Source organism: Gavia stellata, chromosome 2 (genome assembly GCF_030936135.1).
Source record: "Gavia stellata isolate bGavSte3 chromosome 2, bGavSte3.hap2, whole genome shotgun sequence".
Classification (NCBI taxonomy): Eukaryota; Metazoa; Chordata; class Aves; order Gaviiformes; family Gaviidae; genus Gavia; species Gavia stellata.
The window spans coordinates 3049712-3063632 of record NC_082595.1 but is presented as its reverse complement, the minus strand read 5'-3'; the positions used below and the strand labels follow the sequence as shown (position 1 = coordinate 3063632).

General features: G+C 45.2%; 1 protein-coding gene across 1 annotated transcript in view; it reads right to left on the bottom strand.

The window, feature by feature from the left end:
• Window positions 1–1668: 1668 nt before the first annotated feature.
• Window positions 1669–13921, bottom strand: part of XDH (xanthine dehydrogenase) — a 54282-nt gene continuing 42029 nt past the window's right edge. Inside the window, exons 29-36 of the mRNA XM_009816260.2 lie at window positions 13384–13512; window positions 12285–12359; window positions 11385–11437; window positions 10113–10227; window positions 9387–9452; window positions 7453–7641; window positions 6004–6171; window positions 1669–5038 (exon numbers count right to left, since the gene is read on the bottom strand). Coding sequence (XP_009814562.2) covers window positions 4988–5038; window positions 6004–6171; window positions 7453–7641; window positions 9387–9452; window positions 10113–10227; window positions 11385–11437; window positions 12285–12359; window positions 13384–13512 — 846 coding nt within the window. The 3' untranslated portion in view covers window positions 1669–4987. The remainder of the gene's footprint in view (window positions 5039–6003; window positions 6172–7452; window positions 7642–9386; window positions 9453–10112; window positions 10228–11384; window positions 11438–12284; window positions 12360–13383; window positions 13513–13921) is intronic.

The following is a 13921-nucleotide window of genomic DNA, read 5'->3' as shown; positions in this document are numbered from 1 at the left end:
GGACCCTTTCCAGAGGCTGATCTCCACATTCATGCAAGGCATGGGCAGCAGCCCTTCCTTCAGCAGCTTTGTTCAGGATGTTTTAGACAGCGGACAGCACAACGCTGGCGTGGCATGGAAACCGCTCGTCAGCCTCTGCCAGCCCTGTCTCGTCCAGTACGACTATGTGGTGATGTTTGGCTTCCTCAGGCAGGAGCTGGGTCATCTGCTGCAGCGGGCCAGGCTGCCCATGGACAGCCTCCTCTCCGAGTTCACCGACACCCACGTGCGGTGGACCTACCGCTGGTTATCAGAGCAGATGTTCAGCGAGCTATCCCTCCAGCAGAAGAAGCAACTGTCTCATTTCTACCGCCGGGACCTTGCTGCTTTCCCGTTTTCTAGCAGTTTTCTGTCAGACCGCCTCAGCACGCCAGACACCTTGTAGAAATACCTCGGCTGGAAGGACTGTTTCGGAGAGCGTTAATCCAAATGCAAGTGCTTCGAGATAGCGGGTCATAGACAGACTGTGGACCCTCGCTCCGCAGCTGCATGCAGCACGCTTGTCCGCATCACAGCTCCAAAAGCCACATCGGAGAGCTGAGACGGACCACTGCCGGGGACAGGGTATCGAGGCTCTTCACACGGCTGAATTGCATTTAAATACGGCAAGAGCAGGCACGAGGGAAACGGGTGGCATTGGGGCTTGGGAAACTGCATGAACTGAGCTGTGATGGGGTAAACGGGTCTCAGCGAACCTAGCGTTTTGGGGTAGGGTGGGTTGGACCTGCTGCAAACCACAGCAGCACCCGCACACGCTCTGCCTGCACTGCCGTTTCATATTCTGGGCTCCCTTTTGGCCCAAGGGGTTTGGCAATGGCTTCTTCGTGACACATCTCCCCACGCAGGTAGAAGACACACTCCCAAAGGAGCACGTCACCTGGAGTCTGTATACCCTGCACAAGTAGGTGAGATACGGCACAGGGTGGCACCACCTTCCTGAGGAACCACTGGTGATGTTCCCAATCCTTTCATGCTCAGGGGAGGCACGGCACGGCCCATCATTTGGTCTTATCTGTTCTGTGTGAGCTGTTCCTGTTTTACGACCTCCCATCTCCTGTGTGTTTAGGCTCAAGAGGGCCCCGGGGAGGTGACATGACGCTTGCTCCACTCGCAAGTTTTGAGCGAGGTTTCCCCCTTTACAGGGCTGACTCAAATGGGCCAAGCCTAGCTTTCAGCTCTACTCACTAGCAATGAGACAAGGAAATGGCTGCCTGGACCAGGTCCCAGCCACGCCACGCAGCCAACCAGCCTCCCACCTTGTCTCAGCAACCGGTGGGCATGGCGGAGGTGGCTAGAAGCATCAGGATGCATCACCGTGCCGCTGCGGAAAACAGGATGCGGCTACTGTAAGCTCCTCCTGGCAGAGAAGCGCAAGGACTGACCCTGCTTTCTTTTGGACTTGGCTACCAGCACGGACGGGTGGAGGCCCGGGCTCTCCACCTGGTTGGCCTGCTGCATCCCGCTGGGTGGCCTGGAGCGACTGGCCGCTCTCTCCCAGCCTTGGCCACGGAGCCAATATGCCTCGCAGCCTCTGGGAAGGGTCCATCCTTGCCAAACACCAAGGATGAGCTGAAGCTGTCCAGCTTTCAAATAGCGACAGACTTTTACCGCAGCCACAGTAGTTTGCAGAATATTTTTAGCTTTATTTTGCAGTGTTGTGACATTCACAGAGAATTCCGCGTACATTCATGTGACAAAGACACCGATTTGACAGTGCTCATTAAAGAACGATTGTGAAAGCTGTCGATTAGAACTGACCTAAAACAATTACCGAAAACTTGGCCTCCCTCCCTCATCGAGGGACATGCGATTAATAGCGTTAAGACAGCAGATCAGATGGCCTCCTTTCACCCTCCCACAAACTATCCAGCTACAGCAATTATTACTTAAGTGCCATCATTGTGCGTAATACTTTACAGTCTAGCAAGATGGCGTAGTTCCTCTTCTGAGAATACAGTTCTGGAAGGAGAGAAGCGGCAAAATTTCCAATTATACATAACATTAGAGTCATGCATCCATGCTATATTTCACTGAAAAGTACTAGGAAAAGAACATTTTTCTCTTCATTAGCAGCTTTCCCTTCAGCGATTGCGAGCTGAAATCCCATGCAGCGAGATGCGCGTGAAGAGCTCTGACGCAGTACCTAGCCTGAGTGCACAGCACCGTCCTCTAACAGGAGCACTGTTCTCAGGCAGCTTTGTAGTGCAGACCACATTTGAAGTCGGGCTATTCTACAGCAGTATCATCTCTTCCTGCCAGTCCTCCACAGCGGCTCCCAGTCCATCCCTAAGGTGCCCGGCACTTGGATTCACAGGAAAGCAATGTATGAAATGTTTAGACACTGAGAGGTGAAATGAAAATCTCAGCTTCATGTTCCTTAGGGTCCCTGGCTCACCCAGCCAGGTATTACATTGACCTCCCTGTAAATTCCTGTTAGTCTCCAAACTTCCCTTTTTCCTACACCCTCAAAACCAGTTTCTGTAATTACTTTGCAACCCTGATTTTATAGCATTGCCCCCGCCTCCGGGGTTTGATATCATTTACATTCAATTCCAGCGCACCCCAAAAGGAAGGTGTTCCCTTCTTCCATCAGCTAGTGCCTGGGGAAGGGTAATCAGAGGGCCTGGAGCTGGAGTGGGCTTAAGGGCAAGGATTGGTGCCTGGGAAAGAGCGGCTCACTGATGCTGCAGCAAAAATGGCTCCACAGGCTAAGGTCTGCACTGAACTAGCCTGTATTGTACCAATGTACCATTGCATGTACACATAACTTGGCAAATACACTTCAAATTAATGCACAAAGCGAATAACAAAAGAAAGACTTGATACATTCAATTTTAAAAATTTCACCTGACCAGGCAGTCACTGTGGCTATGTGAGACATCGCAAACCCATTCTGAAATGATGAAGAAGGTGCTCCCAGACCCACAAGGGATAAAGAGCACTTACTCATCCTGCTAGTGACATCCCGTCACGTCCCAGGACCCTCACAGCCTCTTGTGAATGCTGGCGGCTTTCTCCTGAGACGACGCTGGAAGCTCCTCGATATCACACTCTTTGCCTGTAGCTCCCCATGTTCTGCATCAATACACATTACCTTCCCTTTGCACTTCTTCTCAGCCTGGTCTGGGTGAGACCATGACATGGATGCCGCAGAAACAGTGCCGGTACCAATCTACCTTACAGACTTTGTATTTGGCATCCCTTCCTGGACATACAAGAACACGAATACACAGACTCCGATAGCTGTTCTTGCACACAAATGATCACATTTTCTTCTCTAAGAGGTTTTTTTACATATTGCCAGCTTTCAGGAGAAAAATGTGTTCTTGCCCAGTACCTCAGAGCTTAAGAAATACCAATATCATATTTCAATTAATAAAACAATTACATAGCAAGCCCAGCAGGCACAAAATACTTTCTGCAACTCACATATACAAATGCCCTTCTTCTAGATGGTAGAACCATAATATTTTAAGCTGAGAAATAAATCTACACTTTTCCAAGCTATATACCCTGGAGTGCTTAAAAAAATACTTCAAACTGTGCATACATTGTTAAGTCCTAAGATGGAGGCCAATTTTAAGCAGTTCATATGTGAGCAAAATTGTATATAAGGCAATGGAGTTACATCCTCTTGCACCATAATTTTTTGATGGCCCAGGAGTGCAAAAATAGAAAAAGGACATTTTCATAAAGCTGTGGACCAGGGAAATGGATAAAAGTTTGTAGATGATGAGCAGGTACAGTACACGGCTGCCATCATCTAGAGATAACGTGATGCTACAGTGTTAAATCTGTCAGTGAGAAACCTGGGAAGAGGGATGCCCAGCATTAAATCCGACATGAAAAATGCATTCAACCCAGAAGGCATAAGGTCATCGCATAGTCAGCACATTTTTCAGACAAGCAGTCCCTGGAGCAAAACGTACCCATTCTCTTACATTCAGCAAAACTAAGAGTTATCCTGAAAAGAAGGCAAGGCCATACATAGCATGACAGCAAGGGATTGACCCTAGAGGGCACCCAGAGCCGACTAATCCCCAGCTATGTCCATCCTCCTCTTGTCCCTTGCCTGGGCTGGTATAAATTGCCTTGGGAACAACGATGAGTAACTTTCTCTGTTACTCCAAGGTCTCTGATGTCCTTTCTTATTTAAAAGATGGGGAGGTGTGGGGGTGGGAAAAGGCTGTGTCAAACAAAGCAGCATCTTGCTGGAAGTCCTCTTGGTATCTCTAGTTTTTATCTTTAATCAGAGAAGACAAGGTAGCACGTGAACTAGGAATTCATTAAAGCCCTGGTGCAGACAAAGCAATCGTCATTAACTTAGGATAAATCAGCTATTAGTCACATTTTAGGGTTTTCCTCTGGACCGCTTTTGTTAAATAGGTAAGACCATCTTTGTTAGCTAACATCAAAACTCCTCCTCATCTTCCTCTAGTATATATCTGGCTTTGTGTGCAGAGAGGACACAAGACGGTCCAGCCCTCAGTGCCTCTCATGCCTTCCCCCATCTCAGCTAGAGGACCATTTGTCTGGGTTCAATGCATTTAAGTCCTTTTTGGCACAGCATCACAAGGTGATCCGTCTTTTCCCCATAGTAGAAAAAAAGAAACAACCACCCTGCCATTTCACATTGGCTGGTAATAAGCATGTCTCCCATCCTTGCAGCAATTTTAAATGAAATCTGTAAGATTTTTCAATTACACCTGGATAACATCACCTTCCACTTACTCTTCATTTGAATTTACATCACAGCTGTAATCTGGCAGCAATTCCCTCTCCTAGAGAAAACAATGATTGGACAATTAAATGTGAAAGCTCCATGAATCAGTGGATGAGCCACATGAACACAGCTTTTTTTTTTTTCCCCATTATAGTCCTACTGCCTTGTGATCCCTCTGGTGTAAGCTCAGTTTCATGAGGAGAGTTTTCTCCTCAAACTTCACTTTTACACACGCACAGACCATGGCTTAAAGGTCCCTGGCTCAGCAGAAGGGCACTGTAAAGAAGAAAAAAAATCAAGTTAGCAACAAATGAAGGTCCTGGCGTGGGTTCAGCGTGCTCAACCATGCTCCCTTTGAGGTGGGTGACTTTGTACCGTTGAAGATTTAAGCTCATATCCCAGTCTTTCGAAACACAGAGACGTGTGTCTCAGGGCATTTCTGTTCGAGGCTGTGCCTGGCTCTAGCTGAAGACCTGATGGCCAACAGTTTGTGCAAATTCTCAAAGCCATTTCCAAGTCCTTCTCCCCAGACAGTGATGCAGTTGTTAGGTGAGAAGGACTAAGATATCCAGGTTTTGCTGTTAACCGCAAAACAAAAGCCTGGACGATGCCCACATGGACGGACAGCTGAGTTTTCTGAGTCACACAGGAATCAGCAGGACTCTGTGCAGGGGCCCACTCCTACGCAGCCCTATCACAACACTAAGAGAGGAGGAACCCATGAAGAGACAGTGACAGGGTTAACTCCTGCATTCCTTCAGATCAAGCCACAGCCTCTAAGGAGGCTCCTGTGGTCATAACATTCAGAATAAGTGAGCATTTTCAGTAACACTTTCCTCTCCCTCCCTCCCTGAGGGACACCACTAAATCACAGAGTGGACCTGCAAGATATGTTAGTGGTGGTGATCCCCTAAGAGATAATAGTCAGGAGCATCAGGACAACAAGTCGGTGCCTTTGCTCTACAGACAGCACTTGGAGGATGGAGGGATGAACTGCAACTTCATTGATACTGTATGGCAGCCCTTCCTGCAATGGGAGCCCTAGCAATGCTGGTCTGTGGATTTGTCTCTCATTTGGTGGCATGTTAAATGAAGGATAACACCCATGAAATAAAAACCATCTGCTTAAGCAGGGTTCCCCATCCTGCCCTAATCCCAGACCTGGGCCACTGTGACCAGCACACACACTCCATGTGTGGTAGGCTGGCTAGGGAGCAGACTATGAAACCAGAAGCTGTTACCATTTTCGTGAAGATGTCCACACAAGCATTGCGGATCCTCTCTGGGGTGGCAGGGCTGTCCAGCCTGAACGGTTCAGTCAGACCAGAGTCCTTCCTCGCTGAGTAGATGGCATCTTTAATGGCATAAAACACTGAGGCAGAGAGGAACAGAGGTGGCTCTCCCACAGCCTAGACAAAGCACAAGCAAGAGTGAGGCTGCATCCCAAAATAGTCCTGGCCCTGGAAAGACTAATAAGGCTAACAGAAAGATGAGCAAGCCCTACGTGACAATCAGGAATTGTTCGCATTCCTCATGCCTTCTTTATAACTTCTCAGTCTCCCAGATGTGATCAGGAAGGAAAGGCCAAGCCAAAACAGCCCCTTGCCTTCCAGATGTGAACCTCAGTCTGCCAGATGTGATCAGTGAGGAAACACGAAGCTAGAACAGCCTCCAGTCTGCCAGGTGTGATCAGTGAGGAAAGACTGAGCTGAAACAACCCCCAGTCCATTTAAAGAAGAGACAGCAGGAAAACACAAGCTTTCTGACACAGCAAGGCTGTTACGAAGGAAAAAGGGACTAACCCATTCCTGCAGCCTTTTGGATGGTGCTAAAATTGTAGCAAAGGGAATTCGGATAAGGCAGTGGTGAGTTGTCTGGGCAGAGTGCATGATGCTCCACCACTGGAGGTCCTTGCAAACCAGCAGGAATGCCTCCCTCAGGGATTACACAAGTATTATTAGTACTGAGGTCCCTGCCAGCCCCTTTTCTCTTGATTCTGTCATCAGTACTAATCACTCAAAAAGTTCTCATTGATGAAGATGTTCCTGTGGATGGAGGAGAAATGGGAAACTCTAAGGAGGCAGGCCAGGCATATACAGATAAGGATGCTGGGTGACCCCTCTAAATGCTCTGTTGAACCATAAGTAAAGCAAATTCATTGATGTTGTACATCCAGCCCTGCTCTGTGCAGCCCTCACTAACTGCAGAGAACAGCACTGACCGCAGTGGAAACAGCTGAAGGACACGTGGATTAATAATGGACCTTTAAGGGTGACATGAGCACTGTGGAACAGTAAAGAAAGCAAAACGTGAAAACCCAGACACAAGATCTTGGTATATCAGATCTGAGGAAGCGACACTTCTGGAAATACTATCTGCAGTGGTGGCTCTGGTGCCAGGGAAGGGCAACCAGGGAGCTGGCAGCCTCTGTTACAGCAGAACGGGCACAGCAAAGCCACTTCAGTTCTCTCTAATGGTCAATCAGGGTGGCAATGTGCAGGTTATTTCAGTTCTTCCTAACTATAAAGGATAGCACACGTATTTCTGGTAAGGAATGGGAAAACATCCTGACCACAGAATAAAGCCAGCATAACAAGATTAACTATTTAGACACGTGCATCATTACTCTATCACACTCAGCTTCACAGAATTACAGAGCAGCAAGAGGCCTACAGGACTTGCAGGTATACCTTGGATGAATAAACCGCCTTGCTGTTTGGACAGTCCCGGAGAAGAGACACATAGAATTCTGTTGGGATGTCTCCAAACGCTGGGATTTTGTACATCCCAGGCCCTCGAGTGTACAAGTTCCCTTCAGGAGAATAGCGCAGCTCCTCCATGGTGAAGAGCCCAAGGCCTTGGACAAATGCTCCTTCTATCTACAAACACATTCAAACAAGGTTACATTCTTTTTTGTTGTTGTTGTTGTTCTTCCCTGCACAAGAACAAACAGTGATGATTTCCCCCGGAGTTTTCAGCCCTCCCCTCCTGACTGATTTCCCACTTTTCATCTCTGAACCCTTGTCCCTTCTGCTGAGCACAGCTTGGCACCCTTGCACAATTCCTGTGTTCCCATATAGATGTGGCTGCATTGCCCTGGCAGCTGAAGCAATTTACAAATACACCCAAACAGATATGCTGTAAACGCAGGACAGGAATTTTTGATGAAGCAAGGGAAAAACAAAAAATCAATGCCAAAATACTGATTCCGTCACAGGCAGATTAACACTGAATGCATTGTACTTGCTGATAATTCAAAGGACAATAAGACTAAAAGGCCTGAAGACGACGTATCTGAAGACAAACAATTTTACGCTTTCTATTTCAGTATAAATGCTTTCCTAAGTACTGCATATTCTCAGGTCACCAGCACAGACACGTGCAAAAACACTCCCATATCCATTCAAGTACTAAAGACTCCTTTGCGTCATTTTTCTACTGTAAATTTTAGGAGAACAAAACTTTTTAAAAAAAAAGGAGCAGCTATGAGAGGAGGATGTGCTTGAACAACCTTACATGAAGCAGCTCTGCTCTCTGTGCCCCCAGAGAGATCTGACAGGCAAACGAGTCTAAAGATTTGGCACAAACATTCATTAAGCCAGCTGTGTGTACTTGTGTGCCTGCAGTCATGTAACATCCTTTCTCTCCTGTGCCCCCAGATCCTCTGCAGCAATTCATGGAAGGACACAGGAAACTGAGATCTCTTTGACAGGCTCTGTACAGCCCATGTCTTTACTCCCAGACCCAAGCTGACAGGCTGCGAAGACAGAAAGGCTCCTTCTCCCCTTGGCCACTTCCAAAAAAAATCTCTTTCAGAAAAAATGTTGCTTTCAAAGAAGTTTCGTGCTTTCCTATAAACCCCAAATCCTGCAGAAGTTTCACTGGAGTTACACTATATCAACATCTAGAGTTAGCAAGGGAGCCAAGATGGCTAGATGAGCATGTGCAAATGTCTAACAAATTCATCTCTTGGTATATCAAACAATCCTGTGTTTATTACCTTTATTTGCCGAGAGGTATCATTGTGATTATTCCTGCACAAAATATAGACAGTAAGCTTGTCCCTGCCCAAGGAATTTACAAGCCAAGTGACTGGTCCAACTTCCTATTGAGATCCCTACACAGCAGTAGCTGGAGGACAGAATCTACCACCCTAACTCTTTATTCACAGAAGAATTTTCACTGAATTAAATGGGACTTGATATTGACAGATAGGAATATAAAAACTCAGGTTTGGATTCAGTCTCACATGCCACATTGTAGAAACTAAGCCTGGGATGAGGTTATTCCATCATATTAGTATTACCTGGATTCATTCCTTAGGCAAGGCAGATGGTGAAAAGCATCAGTATGGTGGTAACTGGAGAACATGCTGTAGTTTTAGCATCCAAGGCAACAAAAACTCCAACAGGGTATTTCTCTACATAATTCTGTGCCTATTGCACAGTTAAGTGTAGGTCAGACTGGTTGTCGTAGCTAGCCTAAAATGCCTCACTGGATACCCAAGTTTAAAATGCTCTGTTTGCAAAGGCACAACCTGAGAGGGATAACGCCTCATCTAGAAAAGCCTGAGAGCAGTGTGATCACTTTAACATGGTGGAAATAACAACACTATTTCACTTACCTGTCCTATATCGATGGCTGGGTTCAGACTGGTACCAACATCCATAACAATGTCTGTGCGAATGTTCTAAGAGGCAGAAATAAAGACTAAATCAGCACAGAACACTGAAACTGGTACACCATGGTCTTGTATGAGGAGGAGTAATGTATCCAACCACTACCCATGCTTGGCTAGTGTTCAGCAATCCATCTCAGCTCAACTCTTCATACTGACTTTTAATCTGAGTTCATCCCTGAAGTAAATCAAAGGAACTCACTGCAGTTTTCCCCAGAGACCCAATGGACACAATTTATATCAGTTCTGAGATGCTAGCGTCAGTGCTTTGTACCCAGGCATAACCATCTAGGTCAGATTCTGATGAATCTTTTTTTTCTTTTTTCTTTCTTTCTAAAAGTCTTCAGTGCTATTTTTAATGATTAACTCAATTCCAGTATGTTTCTGTTCTTTTGTGCTAACACAGTGCTGCTATCTCTTACTTAAGCAAATCCAATAACTTTTGCAATTATTCATTAAGCCTCCTAATATCCCCGCAGGGTAGATAATTATCGTTTTATTATACTTTACGGATTGTTGCACTGTGGAACAGAGGAGTTAAGAAATTTACTGAAGGTCACACCAGACCAATGACAGAGCTAGGAACAGGCTGACACCCAGTATTTGTTCAACTCCCTGGGAATGTTTCCTTCACCTAAACACAGAGGGCTATTTCACTGCTGACCCCCTCACCTTGTGGTCACCTGTCAGGCAATCTATCTCAACCTCGGAGCAAGCAACGCCATAACTGAAGTAGCAGAATGGTTTCCCTTCATTCTTTTCAAAGTCGTAGCCAAGGTCAGGAATTCTTGATACAAAGAAAAAAAAAAAAAACACCTTTCATTCCATGAACAGTCCAAATTAATACAAACACATTGTAACTTATCAAAATCCTTATTCACTTTTGTTTCATCCCCCCGTCAAGCCTATGCAGAAATTAAAAGCGTAAGCAACTATAAATAGAAATCTGCTAAAGCTGTTCTGCATTCCAAAACCTGACAGAAACTATCAAACTATTTTAGCCATCTTTATTTTCCCATGAATCTCAGGGCTTGTGACGACTATTATAAACTCATTCCCACGAATCCACTAGCAAATCTCTTGCTTTTAGAGTGCAGTTGAACATTTCTTGGAGGTCATTAAATTTCAGAGCATAATCAAGTTGAACCAGAAACGGATTAAGCTAAGAACTGATTTTAAGCACAGTTCATGGCAAACTGTATCCGGCTACTTATACTTTATGTGAAAACTGGTTTATTAAACTACTGACAGTCACTTGGTTAAGAGAAAAACACATTTCAGAGATACAACAGAAATGAGCTCATATTGTATTTTAGTCCTAAATAGGCTTTTCTCAACACTGTGTTTAGTTTTTTTATGTCAACCCCTCTGCCTGAAAGATGATGGATGGATCTCTGTTTTCCTCCAGCAGTAAAGCTAAGAAAACTGCCTCATTTCACAAGTGCACAGGAACCAGCAAGTTTAAAGTGGGAGAATGAAATTGAAAACACTGGTATCTGCTCATGCCACCACACAGAGGATACCACTCCAGCTGATTGCCGTAAGTAGCTTTGTCCTCAAGGACAACCCCTGCCCCCCTTTTCCCTGCACGATGGTTCTAGGGCAACACTAAGTCACGAGGTTGACACAGAGCAGAGCCCCAGGCAAAGCTCTGATTTCATTTATGCCTCCTCAGACCTAGGTCAGCTAGAGTGAAGTTAGGTCTAATTCAGATTTACATGAGATCTGAACTTGGCCCCAAGAGCTGAGCTCCATCAGCAACCGATTCTCCCCAGCCAGGAGAGTGTTAACCTCAGCTTAACATTTCCAGGTAGGAAAGGGAACGCAGCCCTAAGTTACAGCAGTGATGGGGGATAGGGGCTGTCAGTCCTCCCGGAATTTCCCTGGATGCAATCCATGCAATCGAGTAAGAGCTGTGCCTCTGCAGTGTGACTATTCACTCACCTATAAAACCCCGTGGCCGACAGGCTAACACAGTTCTCATAGGCAGCTTTAATCTGGCAAAGGGAACAAGAGTTTGAAAACAGTAATTATCCAACCAGTCCCTGCAAAATAGCTACCAAACACATTTCCAGGAAAGCATGAATAGAAGGCGTCCAGTGACAGACAGCTGTCACGCTACCCAGCACCCGCAGTGCCAAGGGAAACATCATGATGCAGCTGCTTCCCCAAATAGCCCCGTCAGCAGCTACCAAGGGCAGAACTTGCCCATTGGCAGAGGGATAAGACTTGCTCTCGTTTGTTTGGCTCTCGGCTGCAGGTTTCAACCTCAGGGACAAAGGTTAAACTGACAGTCATCTTGACTTCAGTGAGGCCAGGGGAAACCCTATCCCCACTTCCAAATCACAAAGTCAAAGCTCCTCCCAATGAAGAGAAGTGCTTGGATCTGAAGATGGCCTGAGAGCCTTACAGCACACCAATCTCTTATTATTGGGGATACAGATATATTGCAGCCAAGGAGCACTACAGGAGGTGGATGGCAGCTCAACAGTCATCGTTGTCACAGAATCCCTTCACTACAAATCAGGTTTCTTCCTGTCCAAGACTGTACCCTGACTAAAAAGATATATGTAACCACTCAAGACTTTTATTTGGTCAAGTTTGTCATAGACAGGCCCTAGGATCTGGAGAAAGCTCAGTATTAAAGTCATAACTGATGTTTCGGGGATGACCACTTACAAGCTTTGGTTACTTTCCTTGCCAGGTTTTTGTTTCACTGTCTTTGCCCAAATCTTTGCTAGCAAGATGCAGAAGGCCTGGAGGATATACCTGCATACAGGGTTTGCCAATCAAAACAATCTCTGACAATGCCCACTTGTCTCGCAACAGATACAAACAGCTTACCCAGTCTTCCCAGGATCCTTTGGGATTAGACTGTTTGATCGGCTCAAGTCTTTTTAAGATAGTCTGACACGCATTCTAGAAACAAAGAGAGAGAGGGGCAATATTTTAGGATTTGAAAAGTCAGCTTATAGTATTAGGAGCCCTGTAAGAGTTTCAAAGAACCTTCTGTTTAAATAAATATTGCCTTTAGGACTTTGGCATATCATAAAAAGGAACAAAGTTCACTAAGAGATGTCTTGCTATATAGGAAGAAATGTTGACTGAACAGGATTTTAAAGCAGATTGGCTGTGCTGATAGCAGAAGGGAATCCTAAATACAGCACAGAACTTTCTGGACCATGACACAAAATATCAGAAGTCCACCCATTTATACAGTAACTTTATCTGTACCAAGTCATAGCAGGACATCTTAGCATATCTAGCAAGATGATCCTATAATACTGAAAAAAAAATACTCTTGCCAAAGTTCAACCTACTCAGACAAGCTGTGCAGAGAATAAAAACAGCATGACAATTTTACTTCACAAGTTACACTTCCACTTTTCTTCAAACTTGAGAATGACCAGTACTAAATTCCTCTTTTCAATGGAAAAGTCACAGACCCTGCAAATACAGGCATTGGTAACTCCACCATGACACAGACAGTCATGACCGTGCCATTGCCTACAGAAGGATGTTTGCTTTGAATGCATCAACACTTAGAGGTTTTTGATTCTGGAGCACAGCCGACAAACCATCTGCTATTAATATTTGCAGCACAATATATTTGTTACAGATAAGGCCACATTAATTACTAAGCAGCTAGCTATTTAAATGGATGCTTTGTTCTGTGCATTTTGAGTAATCACTAACACTCCATTTTAGAACTACAAAAGGACTGAAGGAGAGTTTCAAACAACTTGAAAAAAATAAATACAGTCATTCATCATCTAACACCGCCGGTAGTTATATCAGGTAAAGAAGTTATGAGGTATCCTTAGCCTGGAATTGCCTCTTGATGGTTATGTTTTCCTTAAGCAATATATAAATACAGATGAACTTTTCACGTTCTGGAGTCCTAGCTTATAACCCACTAGTTTAAATAACTCAGTTTCCGTACATGGACAGCCATTCCATTGATGTCCGCACTGACAGATGCGGCTGTCGGGGAAGTATTTGGGACAGTGTTCGTGCTGGTCTCACTGATGTAAATTTTGGAGGTGGGGATTCCCAGTGACCTGCTAGCAACCTGCAGAGCAAAGGTAAACAATTGGTAAGTAGCTCTTCTTATACCTGAGGATTATCATTCATTGCTTACACTGCTAGGATCCACACTGCAACCACTACCCTCTCCCATCCTAAATTTCAGTTTTCTTGAAGACTCAGTTGATTCAGTGAGCGAGAGCTAGCCAGAACGTTGTTAAGTTTGCCCTTCACAGACTGAATGTGTGTGAGCACCCATACATACACTTGCGCCACAATGACAGACATTCACTTCACTACTGTGAGACTAAATTCTTCTCTCAACAATTATAAGAATCAGAGGATGAAGAGCCCTCTTAGATTTCCCTTTTGTTTCCCTGCCAAAGCAATGTTGCTCCATTAGGCCTTTTTAACTACAAAGGCGTTAGCGTATGCAGATAAATAAGTTTGCAATA